This window comes from Heptranchias perlo, chromosome 16, assembly GCF_035084215.1.
Source record: "Heptranchias perlo isolate sHepPer1 chromosome 16, sHepPer1.hap1, whole genome shotgun sequence".
NCBI classification, from domain to species: Eukaryota; Metazoa; Chordata; class Chondrichthyes; order Hexanchiformes; family Hexanchidae; genus Heptranchias; species Heptranchias perlo.
Genome location: NC_090340.1, coordinates 59,618,309 through 59,633,706, shown reverse-complemented (window position 1 = coordinate 59,633,706; position 15,398 = coordinate 59,618,309). Strand labels below are relative to the sequence as shown.

The 15,398-nt window shown below is 44.8% G+C and overlaps 1 protein-coding gene across 1 annotated transcript in view; it reads left to right on the top strand.

The window, feature by feature from the left end:
• Positions 1-15,398, top strand: part of LOC137333810 (cadherin-8-like) — a 156,993-nt gene that overhangs the window by 48,605 nt on the left and 92,990 nt on the right. The window contains exon 3 of the mRNA XM_067998162.1: positions 2,501-2,795. Within this exon, the coding sequence (XP_067854263.1) occupies positions 2,501-2,795 (295 nt within the window). The remainder of the gene's footprint in view (positions 1-2,500; positions 2,796-15,398) is intronic.

The window sequence follows — 15,398 nt, the reverse complement described above, 5'->3', positions numbered from 1 at the left end:
TAGGAGAAATTTTTTTTATGCGGTGAGTTGTTATGATCTGGAATGCACTGCTTGAAAGGGCGGTGGAAGCAGATTCAATAGTAACTTTCAAAAGGGAATTGGATAAATACTTGAAAAGGAAAAATTTACAGGGCTATCGGGACAGAGCAGGGGAGTGGGACTAATTGGATAGCTCTTTCAAAGGGCTGGTCGAATTGTCTCTGTGCTGATTCTATGATTATGAAATCAGGAGGTCACAGTCCACAGATTCGTGTTCCATTGCTCTCATTTGCCCAAGAGATGTATACCTTACGTGACTTGTAGACAAGTAAATAGCAGAATCTTAATCAAAAGCAAAATACTGCGGATGCTGGAAATCTGAAATAAAAATAAGAACAGAAAATGCTGGAAATAAGCAGGTAAGGCAGCACCTGTGGAGAAAGAAACAGAGTTAACTTTTCAGATCATTGGCCTTTCGTCAGAACTGGAAGAAGTAATGATTTAATTATTTTTAAGCAAGTACAGAGCCAGGCAAAGGGAGTGGGGGGAGGGAAGAGGAGGAAAGGTCTGTGATAGGTGGCGGGCAGGAGTGATTAAATAACAAAAGGGATGTTGGTGCAAGGAGGGTGGTAATGGGACAAGTAAAGAAACAAAAGTTGGGTCAAGAGGAGCTGTAAATGGCAACAGCAGAAGCATTATCAGCACTTGCTGTTGGAGAAAATGGTAGCAGTGGTTATGATCTGAAGTTGTTGAAATCAGTGTTGAGGCTGGAAGGATGTAAAGTGCCTAATCGAAAGATGAGGTGTCGATCCCCGAACCTCCGTTGAGCTTCATTGGAACAGTGTAGACGGCCAAGGATAGAGAGGTCAGAGTGGGAGTGGGATGGAGAATTAAAATGCCAAGCAACTGGAAGGTCAGGGTCACACTTGCAGATTGGACGGAAGTCTTCAGCAAAGCGATCACCCAATCTGCGTTTGGTCTCCCCAATGAGAGGAGACCGCATTGTGAGCAGCGAATACAGAGTCTTAATCCTTGACAAGTTATCATGCTCTCAAATATTGACTCATCTGCCTATATGATGGGTATGCAAATTATCCAGTTATGGTGTAGTCGTTAAATCAAGCTAATCGGAACTAAAGAAAATGAGTAGTCTAAGCAAAGAGATAATATACGATGGCTGGGTGGGTAAGTTTGCTTCCTATGGTGGTACACAGCTTCACAAGCCAGGAAGATCCCAGGTTGAATCCCTGATTTGTAATCTCAGCTGAGAATTTGCAATTGACCTAATCTCCCTTGGGCCGTAGCGGAGAAAAATCAGCCAGGGTTCTGCTTCTTGCTTGCTGACCAGATACATGAAAGTATGGCTGTAGGGTGATGACAAGATTGATCATGGAATGTGAGGCTCTCCGTGGTCAAGTAGCCCCCCCAACATTGCCTTGATTCTCAAATCAGTAATGGCTACTTGGGTGGAGTGAGATACTGGAGGGCTACATGCAAGATCAGTGGACAGCCCATTTTCGCGTGCATCCAGGGTTCTGGTGGCTGATGGAGAGAAACCCTTGAGGAAATTCCCACCGATAGTCTGTCAAGGAGTGCAGGTTAAGGAGAGACAGACTGCAGGTGGTCCCTGGGCTATCTGAATCACACACTATCCCGACTTGGACATATGGCGGCCGTTCCTTCATTGTCACTGGGTCAAAATCCTAGCACCCCCCACCTAACAGCATTGTGGAAGCACCTTTACCACAAGGACTGCAGCGGTTCAAGAAGAAGGTTTACTACCACCTTCTCAAGGGCAACTAGGGATGGGCAATAAATGCCGGCCTTGCCAGTTATTCAGTCAGTAATGGGCAGCGCTGTGTTTTAAGCTATCTCACATCCTCCAACTGCTCTTATAAAGAAACAGTTTGCATCACAATTAGATTTTAATTCTCTGTAGAGCAGTCCAGTGGTCACAACAGGGGACTAGCAACCCAGAGGTACTGAGTTCTAAATCTCACCATAACCAGTTGTAAAGCTAAATTCAATAAATCTGCTAATTTATGTGTTGCCAACAGGAAAAACTGATCATAAAAGCTGCTGGATTGCTGTAAAAATCCTTCAGTTTCGCTAATATATCTTACAGGAAATGGGACCTATCTGGATCTAAGGGTAACTCCAGTCCCACATCACATCGTTGACTATTCTTGTCCACTGAAGTGGCTTGGCCTGTTACCCAGTTGCAGAGACAGTCAGTTGATGAAGAAGACCCATCAACACCTTCTCAAGGGCAACTGGGGATGGGCAATAAAATGCCGGCCTTGCCAGCGACGCCCACATTCTGAGAATCAATTTTTTCAAAATGTTACATGTGCCATTGCCTTAATGCCTTAACCAGGGTGGGACTGACAGTGCCTTTCGATGCAGGGCAGAATCAAGCACTTCAGTGTAGCAAACAGTGTAGGGAAGGGAGGAAGGAAATAAAGTCATTACACTGAGAAAATAAATATCTATTAACACTTAATCTCTGTTCCCTTTCTAGCTGCACACAGACCTTGACCCAGCAAGTAGAAAAATCAAGTACATCCTGTCGGGAGAGGGTGCTGGTACAATCTTCGTGATCAACGACAAAACAGGGGACATTCATGCTATGAAGAGGCTTGACCGTGAGGAGAAGGCTGAGTACACATTAACCGCGCAGGCAATCGACAGGGAGACTGATAACCCTTTGGAGCCCCCGTCGGAGTTCATCATCAAGGTTCAGGACATCAATGACAATGCACCAGAATTTCCAGATGAACCTTATCATGCAACAGTGCCAGAAATGTCCTCCGTGGGTAAGTACACACATCCACTTCTCCAGTTCATGTTCAGCCATATAAAAGCACCTCTGGATTTCCTTTTTGCTTCCTAGGGCTCTTAAGTCGCTCTTAAATTGCACCCTCTGTAAATTTGAGCTCATCCAAAGCTCTGCTGCCCGTATCCTAACTCGCACCAAGTCCCGTTCACCCATCACCCCCGTGCTCGCTGACCTACATTGGCTCCCGATCCACGAACGCCTCGATTTTAAAATTCTCATCCTTGTTTTCAAATCCCTCCATGGCCGGACCTCCTCCCTATCTCTGTAACCTCCTCCAGCCCTCTGAGATCTCTACACTCCTCTAATTCTGGCCTCTTGTGCAACACCCATTTCCATTGTTCCACCATTGGCAGCCGTGCCTTCAGCTGCCTAGGCTCTAAGATCTGGAATTCTCTCCCTGAACCTCTCCACCTCTCTTCCTCTCCCTCCTCCTTTAAAATGCTCCTTAAAACCTACCTCTTGGAGCAAGCTTTTGGTCAGCTGTCCTAATATTCCCTTATGTAGCTCGGTGTCAAATTGTCTCTGATAATCGCTCCTGTGCAGTGCCTTGGGATGTTTTACTACATTAAAGGTGCTATATAAATGCAAGCTATGTGCAAATTGCCTGCTGTGTTTCATACATTACAGCAGTGACCGCACTTTAAAAGTACCTCATTGGCTGATAAGGGAATCGGGACATCCTGAAGTCGTGAAAGGCGATATATAAATGCAAGGGTTGAGACCTAAAGTACAGGACACCTCCAAAAAACACGAGAGTAGATGGGATAGATCAAACTGTGGTTTTTGGGTGACACCAAGCTTGGGTTTTCAAAGCCGGAGGTGGGGGGGGGAGTGAAATTCAACTATGGTGGGAGGTGCAAAGTGGGCAGTAGCGAATCTGCCGCCCGATATACAATCCCCGATTATTCTTTCCCTAGAATTCAAAACTCATAAGAGTCTTACAACAGCAGTGACAAAAGAGACTTTCATCCCCTCAGTCTGGTCTGGATTTGAAACCATGCCTCAGAGATGGAAGTACAGTCATTGTTTCATGCAACAGCCTTTCTGACCCAAGCAGAAAAATATTTATAATTTTTTTTTTCAAAAAAAAATCCTTCTAATGAAAAACGATGGTGATCCCAATGAGTTTTGCGATGACTGCATCCTCCCACCACGGAATTTTTTTTTAAAATCTAGTGCGTGGCCCCTTTAAGGATGAGTACATTGCTGTAAAAATTCCTGTTGTTTTGCTGTGGAGTCGACCGTGAAACACTCGCAGGCCCTTTACTGTTTTAATTATCTGCACAAACTCTCTCCTGCCAGCAGTGCTCTGGACTGGAAGGTGTCCTCTGGCTGTAAATATTGACTGAAATCTTGCTACTGTTGTACAAATCACTGGGAGCTGAAATAATGCTTTTTAATCATTTCTAATCTTCCGCTAAAATTATCGCAAGCAGACACTTCAGCCTGTGGATTTCCTTTTTTAAAAAAATATTATCTGAAATTTCCACCCACAGCTCTTTGGCAAAGTGTTCCAGCAGTGCAGCAAGAAAATTATCTCCAGCACCTACAGAGCCGAGTGAGCTATAATAAGCAACTACTGTAAATCGCTTTTTCTTTCCCTCACTGTCTTTTACTCTCTTTCTCTCCCTTGCTTTCTTTCCCTCTCTTTTTATAATTTTCTCTTTCGTTCCTTCACCCTCTTTCCTTTACTCTTTCTTTCCCTTTTTCTCTTTCTTTCATTTTCTCTTTCTTTCCCTCCCTCTCTTTTATTTTCTCTTTACCCTCACTCTCTTTCTTTTATTTTCTCTTTCATACCCTCACTCTCTTTCTTTCATTTTCTCTTTCTTTCCTTCCCTCTCTTTCCTTCAGTTTTATCTTCCTTTGCTGCACCATTGGCTTCATCCATCTGGGCCCCAAGTGCTGGAATTTGCTCCCTAATCATCTCCGGCTCTCTCTCCTCCTTGAGGACACTCCTTAAAACCTACATCTTTGCTCACCTGTCCTAATGTCTCCTTCTTTGGCTTGCCTTCAATTTTGTTGTCTAATTGCACTCCTGTGAAGCGCCTTGGGACGTTTTGCTACGTTCAAAGCGCCTTATAAATGCAAGTTGTTGTTTTATTCCTCACTTTCTTTCTTTCTCTCTCTCTCTCTCTCTTTGCTTCTTTCTTTCTTGGTATCTCTTCCCCTCACTCTCACTCCTATCTTCCATTTTCTCTCCCTCTCTCTACCCTTTCGTTCTCCTCTTCCTCCTTCTTTCTCTCTCTCTCTCTCCTAGCCTTTGCAACCCATGTCAGTTGTACCCAATGCAGTGCAAATAAAAATGACCTAAAGCTCTTTGCTGTTGCTTCACCGGGCTGTCACTATTATGTATTTAATACATGATGCTCAGCATCCAAAATCACAAGGAAATCATCAGCAAAGGAACCAGGAGAGCGTGCGAATAGAACAGATCCTACAGAAAGGACGGGCCCCACATCACATTCTCAGTGATTTTTATGTGGCTGGTGGATATGAACAAATTAAAATCATTAATAGTCAATATTTAATTAAGTTTCTATCGTCACACAGGATATATTGTACTCTTCAAACCCTTGTAGACTTGTGAGTGTACAGCACATAACGCCCTGACCAATATTTATGCTGATGGGAGGATGGGGAAGGGGAAGGGGAAGGGGTCGTACTCCCTTGAAAAGCATTTTGCCTCTTTCTTGGTTCCAAGGAGACTATGAATATGTTGTGTTTTTTTTCGCTGAGGTTATACTGAATACAGTCCAGTCAATTGGTACCTAAATTGATCCAGACTGACAATATAATGTGGGTAACTACAGGGGATAAAACATCCAGTTTTAAAACAAATGCATGTGTGTGTCAAGCTTTTTAATGTCAGTTTCTCTGCTATAGTTAAAGGATTTATTTTATAGTCAAAGTCAGGCTTCCTCCGCGCTCCCCGCCATCACATTTTCCGAAGCTCTGCTCTCCTTTTGCACTAAGCTGCCAGGAATACAGGACCAAGTGAGCCAGCGGGTGTCAGCTGTGGCTCAGTGGGTAGCATGCTTGCTTTTGAGTGAGGAGGTTTGTGGGTTTAAGGCTAAGCTGATACTCCAGTGTTGCACTGCTGGAAGTACTGACTTTTCTTGAGATATTAAATTGAGGCCATGTCTGCCCTCTCAGGTGGATGTAGATGATCCCCTGGTACTATTTGAAGAAGAGCAGGGAGTTTGCCAAGTGTCCTGGCCAATATTTATCCCTCAACCAACATCTCTGAAACACATTATGGACCAAATTGGCAGCCATGTGTCCTATGTTACAACAGTAACTACACTTAAAATAAAAAATGTACTTCATTGGCTACAAAGCACTTTGGGGTGTCCTGAGGTCGTAACAGGCCAGTTCTTCCTTGCTAACTCTCCCACAGTTGGTGGGAGTTGTCCTCCCTCCTAGTTTAGGATCTTAATCGTTTGGATGTAGGGGCTGTGCAGGCAAATCTCAACGTATTTCTTCTGGAGAGTAAGAAATCACCCTAGAAGTGAAACTATTCCAGCAGTAGTGGAAGTCTTTTATCAAAATGATCTACTCTAAAACAACATTTGTTACTGTTCTTTTGCGTCATTTTTCTTTGTTTGCCTCCTCTTCTGTTGGAAGCATTGATGCTTTGTGGGGTTACTACAGGCACCCAGCGCCCTCTGGCATTTCACCCATTCCTTATATGCCAGCTGTTCAATTGCCGAGATCATCACAATTGAGCCTAATCAAGTCTTTGCCCATCACTCATACGCACGAACTTCCTGCAGAGGTCACTGGTTAGCAATCAAGAAGGGGATTGTAGACTGATGTTGCTCTTCCTAAACCCCATTTCTGGCTTGGCTATGATCAACAAAGTCAGCACAGACAAGGGATCAGACCTGCAACCTTGCTGGATTCAAATCCCGTCACGGCCTCGTCCCTCCCTATCTCTGTAACCTCCTCCAGCCCTAAAACCCTCCGAGATCTCTGCGTTCCTCCAACTCTGGCCTCTTGTGCAACTCCGAGTCCCTTCACCCCACCTTCGATGATTGTGTCTTCAGCGGTCCAGGCCCTTAACTCTGGAATTCCTTCTCCGCCTCTCTATATCTCTCTCTCCCCCTTTAAGACGCTCCTTAAAACTTACCTCTTTGGTCGTCAGTCCTATTATCTCTTTATGGGGCTCAGTGTCAAATTTTGTTTGATAACACTCCTGTGAAGCCCTTGAGATGTTTTACTATGTTAAAGGTGCTGTATAAATGCCAGTTGTTGTTGTTTGTATGCCTCAAGCAGCTGAGTCATGGTAGGGAGAGCACCTCCTTCACCTCCACTATGGATGCTGGGAGAACACCATTCTTTTGTTGGGGAGTGAATGTATTGGGCAGATAGTATATAGTTATAACTGGACATCTTGAAGCTTAGACTGGGAAATTGGTCGCGTGCCTGCAACACGTGCCTGACGATGATGGGAGGGGGAGGGGAGAAGACAGCGAGTAACTTACAATGCTATCCAATTCCTCACCTTGATTTGATTCCTGGTCTGTACTGAACTAGATGAACTCACCGAGGTAGCGATTGGAGGTGCTACAATTAGTTTTAATGTCCTTGGGCCAGGGAAGGTAAAATCATCCATTGTTACTACTCTTGATCGCCAACCAATGACCATGCCTGGGATATGTATCTGTATGGACAGGAGGCAAAGGTAGGATTGGGCTCGGCTGAACATGGGGTGGAATAGCCTGCTAGGGCTGAAGAGCACAGGTTCCCCATGCACTGCGCATCTCAGGCAATATTGAAGAACCACTCTTGAGGTGGTTCTTTAACGGTGCTTTTAAAAACAAGGAACAAGAATATTGCACCTTTAATGTAGCAAAACATTACAAGTCACTTCACAGTTCAGGTTTGGACCCAAGCAGGAGTAAGAGGAGAATTTGGGAAGATGTTTCACAGCTCAGTCGAAGTTTGAAGGAGGCCCTTAAAGGTTGGAAAGGAGAACAAATGAATATAGGAACAGGAGTAGGCCATTTAGCCCCTCGAGCCTGTTCCGCCATTCAATGAGATCATGGCTGATCTGTGACCTAACTCCATACATCCGCCTTAGCCCCATATTCTTTAATACCTTTGGTTAACAAGAATCTATCAATCTCAGATGTAAAATTAGCAATTGAGAAAGCAAGAAGGAGGGGATTGCAGAAAGTTCCATTGTGGGGTGGGGTAGCAAGAGGGTTGATGGCTGTCCTAGCAGTGACAGAGCGGAACATAAGAACAGGAGTAGGTCGTTCAGCCCCTCCAGCCTGTTCCGCCATTCAGTTAGATCATGAGTGACCACAACTCTATCCATCTCTGCTCCATATCCCTTAATATCGTTACCTGACAAAATCTATCGATCTCAATTTTGGAAGCTCTAATTGACCTCCAGCATCCACAGTCTTTTGGGGGAGCTAGTACCATTTGTGTGAAAAAGTGCTTCCCGGTTTCACTCCTAAATGGTCTAGCACTGATTTTAAGATTGTGCTCCCCTTGTTTTGGATTTCCCCACCAGAGGAAATAGTTTCTCTCCATCGAATCTCTTTATCACTTTAAAAACCTCGATTTGATCACCCCTCAACCTCCTAAGCTCAAGGGAATACAAGCAGGGGAAGGAAGGAATGTGCAGTAGACCAGAGTTGGAAGAGCGGACGGTGTAGGTGGGGACACAAAGTTGGAGGAGCTTGCAGAGTTAGGATGAAGAGAAACAATGGAAGGATTTGTTGATGAGAACATGGATTTTGAAGCCATATACTGAGGCAGAGAGAGCCAATAATAGTCAGCAAGGACAGAAATAAGAGTTGAGTGGGAGTTTGGGCAGGATAGGATGCAGTTGGCAGAATTCTGGATGAGTTGGAGCTTATGTACAGTAAGGCTTGAGAGTCAAGTGGGAAGGGAATTGAAAAAGATGAGTTTGGAGGTGACAAAGGTGTTAATAAAGGTTTCAGCGGCAGATGGGAATAAAGAGATGAGTGATATATTGTTAGTGACAGAAACCCATATTGGTGATGGACTGGGATTTGAAAGTAAGCTCAGGACATCATGATTACACACCGCCAGGCTATCCGTGAAGTGGGATGGAATCAGGGGCGAAGGTGGGCAGTTTCTGTTGGGGGCCGAACGCACTGGCTTTAGTCTGTCCAGTTGGGCTGCAGAATCTTCTGGTTCATCCAGAACTTGACACGAGACAAGAGAATCAGATAGCACACTTGGGATGCTTCACTTTAGAACAGAGGAAACAAAGGTTAGAAAATAGACAAAGAAGGAGTTTGGCAGAGCTTAATGGTATATACCTCGAGTATAGTGAATAAGGCAGATGAGCTGAGGGCACAGATAGACACGTGGCAGAATGATATCTCAGCTATTACAGAAACATGGCTTAAAGAGGGGCAGGAATGGCAGCTCAACGTTCCTGGTTACAGGGTTTTCAGATGAAATAGAGAGGGGGGATAAAAAAGGAGGGGGGTAGCAATTTTGGTTAAAGAACAATTACAGCTGTGAGGAAGAATGATGTAAAATCATAGAAAGGTTACAGCATGGAAGGAGGCCATTCAGCCCATTGAGTCCATGCCGGCTCTATGCAAGAGCAATCCAGCTAGTTCCACTCCCCCGCCCTATCCCCGTAGCCCTCCAAATTTTTTCCTTTCAAGTACTTATGTAGTTCCCTTTTGAAGGCCATGATTGAATCTGTCTCCACCACCCCCTCGGGCAGTGCATTCCAGATCCTAACCGCTCGGTGCGTAAAAACGTTTTTCCTCATGTCACCTTTGGTTCTTTTGCCAATCACCTTAAATCCATGTCCTCTGGCCCTTGACCCTTCCACCAATGGGAACAGTTTCTCTCTATCTACTCTGTCTAGATCCTTCATGATTTTGAACACCTCTATCAAATCTTCTCGGTTCCAATGAGAACAACCCCAGCTTCTCCAGTCTATCCACGTAACTAAAGTCCCTCATCCCTGGAATCATTCTGGTAAATCTCTTCTGCACCCTCTCTAAGGCCTTCACATCTTTCCTAAAGTGCAGTGTGCAGAACTGACACAATACTCCAGTTGTGGCCAAACCAATGTTTTATAAAGGTTCATCATGACTTCCATACTTTTGTATTCTATGCCTCTATTTATAAAGCCCAGGATCCTGCATGCTTTTTTAACCGCTTTCTCAACCTGCCCTGCCACCTTCAACAATCTGTGCACATATACTCCCAGATCTCTCTGTTCCTGTACCCCTTTTAGAGTTGTGCCCTCTAGTTTATATTGCCTCTCCTCGTTCTTCCTACCGAAATGTATCACTACGCATTTTCTGCGTTAAATTTCATCTGCCACTTGTCCCCCCATGCCACCAGCCTGTCTATATCCTCTCGAAGTCTATCACTATCCACCTCACTGTTTACCACCCTTCCAAGTTTTGTTTCATCTGCAAATTTTGAAATTTTGCCCTGTACACCCAAGTCCAAGTCATTAATATATATCAAGAAAAGCAGTGGTCCCAGCACTGACCCCTGGAGAACACCACTGTACACCTCCCTCCAGTACAAAAAACAACCGTTCACCACTACTCTCTGTTTCCTGTCACTTTGCCAATTCTGTATCCATGTTGCTACTGCCCCATTTATTCTATGGGTCGCAATCTTGATGACAAGCCTATTATGCGGCACTTTATCAAACGCCTTTTGAAAGTCCATATACACCACATTAACTACATTGCCCTCATCTACCCTCTCTGCTACCTCATCAAAAATCAGGCTCGTCAAACACGATTTGCCTTTAACAAGTCCGTGCTAGCTTTCCCTAATCAATCCACACTCGTCCAAGTGACTGTTAATTCTGTCCGAGATTATCGGTTCTTAAAGTTTCCCCACCACTGAGGTTAAACTGACTGGCCTGTAGTTGCTGGGTTTATCCTTACACCCTTTTTTGAACAACGGTATAACATTTGCAATTCTCCAGTCCTCTGGCACCAACTCCATATCTAAGGATGTTTGGAAGATTATGGCCAGTATCTCCGCAATTTCCACCCTTACTTCCCTCAGCAACCTAGGATGCATCCCATCCGGACTAGTTGGGCCGAATGCTCTGTTTCTGTGCTGTAAATTCGATGTAATTCTATGAACTATTATTGTGAGTCGTGCGAGCTGCCATCGAGTCTCTGTTTAAAAACACGGAGTTGGATTCCCTTGGTAGTAGCGGTGAAAATCTTGGCTCCCAGTCACATAACAGAAGAGGTGGGCGCAGACAAAATAAACAGCAGAGGTCATGGTGGGGGGGGGGGTCTCTGTTTGAGGACCACTTTCACGGAGCCCCTCACCAAGTATGAGAGCATCTTAATACCAATACAGCTTTAACGTTTGTAGAACAAAGCAAACAGCCTCGACTACAAGCAGAGTTAGCTACCAGTATGAATCCACTCGCATGTATTAGGATGCTGAACCTGGATCACAGCACGAAGTCTCCACTGAAATGAGATTATAGCCAAGAGGGAAGTCACATTTCCTTTCAGCAAACACCTCCAAGCTGTATTTTGTGACAGCTGAGTTGAAAGTATTTAGGACGATGAGGGAATCTCTTACACATTACTTCATCTGACCTCGCAGCTTCCCAAACCTAGCAGCAACCCACCGGCATTGAATAGGAGTCTACTGAGACCAGGAATAACAAAAATGACTTATTTTGTCTGACATACCACAATTATGCTGTGTTTTGTAACATGTGTGATGTACCAAGAAAAATGTTGATATACTTCAGCAAAGAAGCACACGAATCTTCTAACTCACCCACTCGTACAGCCACTCCGGCGGTTCCTTCTTTGTCAGCTGTGGCTCAGTGGGTAGCACTCTCGCCTCTGAGTCTGAAGGTCAGAGGTTCAATTCCCACTCCTGAGACTTGAGTACATAAATTTAGGCTAACACTTCCAGTGCAATACAGAGGGAGCGCTGCACTGTCTTTGGGATGAAATGTTAAACTGGGGCCCTATCCGCCCTCTCAGGTGGATGTAAAAAATCCCATGGAACTATTTTGGGACAAAGCCTTGCTTATATAGTGCATTTCAGTTTGGCCCAAAGTGCTTCACAGCCAATGAAGTACTTTTGAAGTGTAGTCACTAGTGTATTGTGTGGAAACACAGCAGCCAATTTGCGCAGAGCAAGATCCCACAAACAGCATTGAGTTAAATGATCAGATATTCAGTTGTTGGTTGATGGATAATTGTTGGCCAGGACACCGGGAGAACACTCCTGCTCTTCTTCAGGAAGTGTCATGGAAGCTTTTATGTTAACTCGAGAGAGCAGACAGCGACTCAATTTAATATTTCACCTGAAAGACGGCTCCTCCAACAGTGCAGCTCTCCATCAGTACCGCATTACGATTGTCAGCCTAGATTATGTGCTCCTCTCTGAAGTGGGGTTGGAATCCATGGCATTCTGACTCAGAGGCAGTAGTGCTACCAACTGAGCTAAGGCTGACACTGACGAGTTTGAGAAGTTGGGCAGAAAACCCAATTGCCACACCTTGAACGACAATGCAACATGAGCATAACATTGGCAGAGAAAGCTCTAAGCAGAAACAGGCAACAGTTGCAGTAGCATATTATACTGAAATTAACTGGTGAGCAAATTAGCATGTGCTGTTTTCTGTGTTTCTCACCAGGAGTATGCTGTGTATTATCACCACCAGCACAACAACAACAACAACAACAACAACTCGCATTTATATAACAATTTTAACATGGCAAAATGCCCCAAGGTGCTTCACATGAGCATTAGCAAACAAAATTTGACTCTGAGCCACATAAGGAGATATTAGGACAGGTGATCAAAAGCTTGGTCAAAGAGGTAGGTTTTAAGGAGCGTCTTAAAGGAAGAGAGAGAGTTCGAGAGGTAATTCCAGAGCTTTGGGTCGAGGCAGTTGAAGGCACGGCGGCCAATGGTGGAGCAAATAAAATCAGGGATGCGCAAGAGGCAAGAATTGGAGGAGCGCAGAGATCTCGGAGGGTTGTAGGCCTGGAGGAGTTCACAGAGATTGGGAGGGGGCGAGGCCATGGAGGTATCAAGTGGGAATTGCAGGTACATCTGTTCTGCAATTAGAGGAAGTCCTATTTCTTTCACCTGTTAAAGTCTTATACAACACTCTTCCCTAGAAACAGTTGACATAAACTACAATCAGGTTTATCCCCCACAATACCGGAGGTGTAGAAGAAGTTAAATGGATAAGATAGGGTCCATGATGGGTAAATGGTCCATGGGCTGTGGAAGGAATGGACTTGATGGGCACAATGGCCTCTTCTCAATTAATGTCCTCTTATAATGATTGCATTCTAATCATGGCCGGCCATCCTTATTCTTTGTTGAATCCACTAGTTTTGCTGGAAGACCATATTTAGGTGAATAATATTGACTTTGTCAACAAAACTTGCAGATTTGTGCAGCTCTGAGAGGAGTTTGCATATTTGATGCAGCTGAGCAATGCACGGCTGTCATTTATTTTTCCCAACTGTTGTCATCGTACGTGGATTTTGCTGCATCTAAAGATTGTCTCGTGTACTGGGAACTCAGCAACACACCAAACAATCCCTAAGACGCTTTATCAGAGTCTTGTTCACTTCTGGCAAAATGAGATGCAAATGTCAACAAGTTAAAAATAAAAGGCACCCTCCCTTATCACCTTGTGTGCTGGTAAATTGCTGTTAAACCGTGAAAGGCTGTTGTAACTCTATAAATGAACACGGTGGATTGTGTTTCATCTTCCCCCGCACTTTCTCCCTTTCTTTCTTGCTGATTTCCTTCAGCAGCCAGAAAGTTCTGAGCTCAGAGGCCCGATGAGATCTGTTCCCATTTTCCCAATGCCTGGCCCAGTTAAGGATGGGAGTGTGGGAGTGTTATGCCTGGGAGATCCCCCCATCCACCCCCCCACAACAGGCCTGGACAGCGGCTTCACGTAGGAAAAGTGTGTCGTGCTTTCTGACGACAGAGACAGTCCACCTCAGGTGAGGCCATGAGGGTGGAAACTTTAAACTGGAGATGTTGGGGGACCAGGAGCCAATGTAGGTCAGCGAGGTCACCAGTCCTGAGACCTCACCGTCTATACGCACACACCCACACGTATACTTCCAGCAGGGCGCACGGAATAACAATCATGAACAGCAACCCTGGCCAGTTTTTGCTCCCACTGACCTGACTGAGATCAGTTAACTCAGCACAAACAGAGAATTGTACCTGCGACCTTCCTTTCTTTACGGCTTAGCTACTGACTTGATTAACTTGCAAAACCATCGGCGTCAGCACACATCTGCAGCCTTTTAAAGTCCAAGCGTGGCATCGTGCAATTATTATTTCTTGATTTACCTCACCTCTTCTTTGCTTTTCAACCTTGACGGCGTCTCGCCCTGTAGCCTTTAACCCTTTGTTTGAGTAGCTCATTAAAATTTTAAAACACACTCCGCGTGAATCTGTATCTACTTAGCAAGGCTCGCCAATAAAAAAAACCAAAGACTTGCATTTCTATAGTGCCTTTCTTGACCTCAGGATTTCCCAAACCGCTTTACAGCCAGCTAAGTACTTTTGAAGTGTAGTCACTGATGTAATGCATGAAACGTGGCAACCAATCTGCGAACAGCAAAATCTCACAAACAGCAACAAGATAATGACCAGGTAATCTGTATTTTTTAGTGATGTTGGTTGAGGGATAAATGTTGTCCAGGACACAGGGAGAACTCCCCTGCTCTTCTTCAAAATATCACCATTGGATCTTTTACATCCATGTAAGAGGGCAAATGGGGCTTTGGTTTATCATCTCAGCCGAAGGATAGCACTTCTGACAGTACAATACTCCCTGCACTGGGAGCATCAGCCTTGATTTTGTGCTTAAATTTCTAGAGTGGGATCATGAACCCACAACCTACTGACTCAGAGGCAAGAGTGACAGCCACTGAGCCACGGCTGACAACATGAAGAGAAGGACTCGTGATCAAAAACCGAGCACCCAAACAACATCTCACATCACCAGGAATATTGTCAGCTTGGCTCAGTTGGTAGTACTCTCGCCTGGGAGTCAAATGGATTGAAGCCCCACTCCGGGATTTGAGCACATGACCTAAACTGACCCTCCATTCAATGTGCAGCATTGTTGTAGGTGCTGTCCTTTGGGTTAGTTGTTTACCCAAGACTGTGATTGATGGGCATTGGAAGCTCCCTCAGCACTATTCAAAGAAGAACAGGGCAAATATTCCGGTCAACATTCCTCCCTCAATCAAAATCAGATTAGCTAGCCGTTCATTTCAATGTTGTTTGTGGGAGCTTGCTGTGTGCAAAATGGCTGCTGCGTTGCCGACATAGAAATGATCAAGGTAATTGATTGATGTGAAGCACCTTGAGATGCTTTTGAGGGATGCGATAAGGTGCTTTAAATACAAAACCATCTCCCTTTTATGAACCCACTGGCTCTTCCTCTTCTATGGGATGAATTTCCTTTGGACTTCTCCAGCTCCGCTGCTGTTAATCAGCGGAAGTTTGGCGAGACCTCAATTACGCTGAGGTTACGGTGGCAGAGCGGGAGTAGTCCTGAGGAAATTCACCCCTC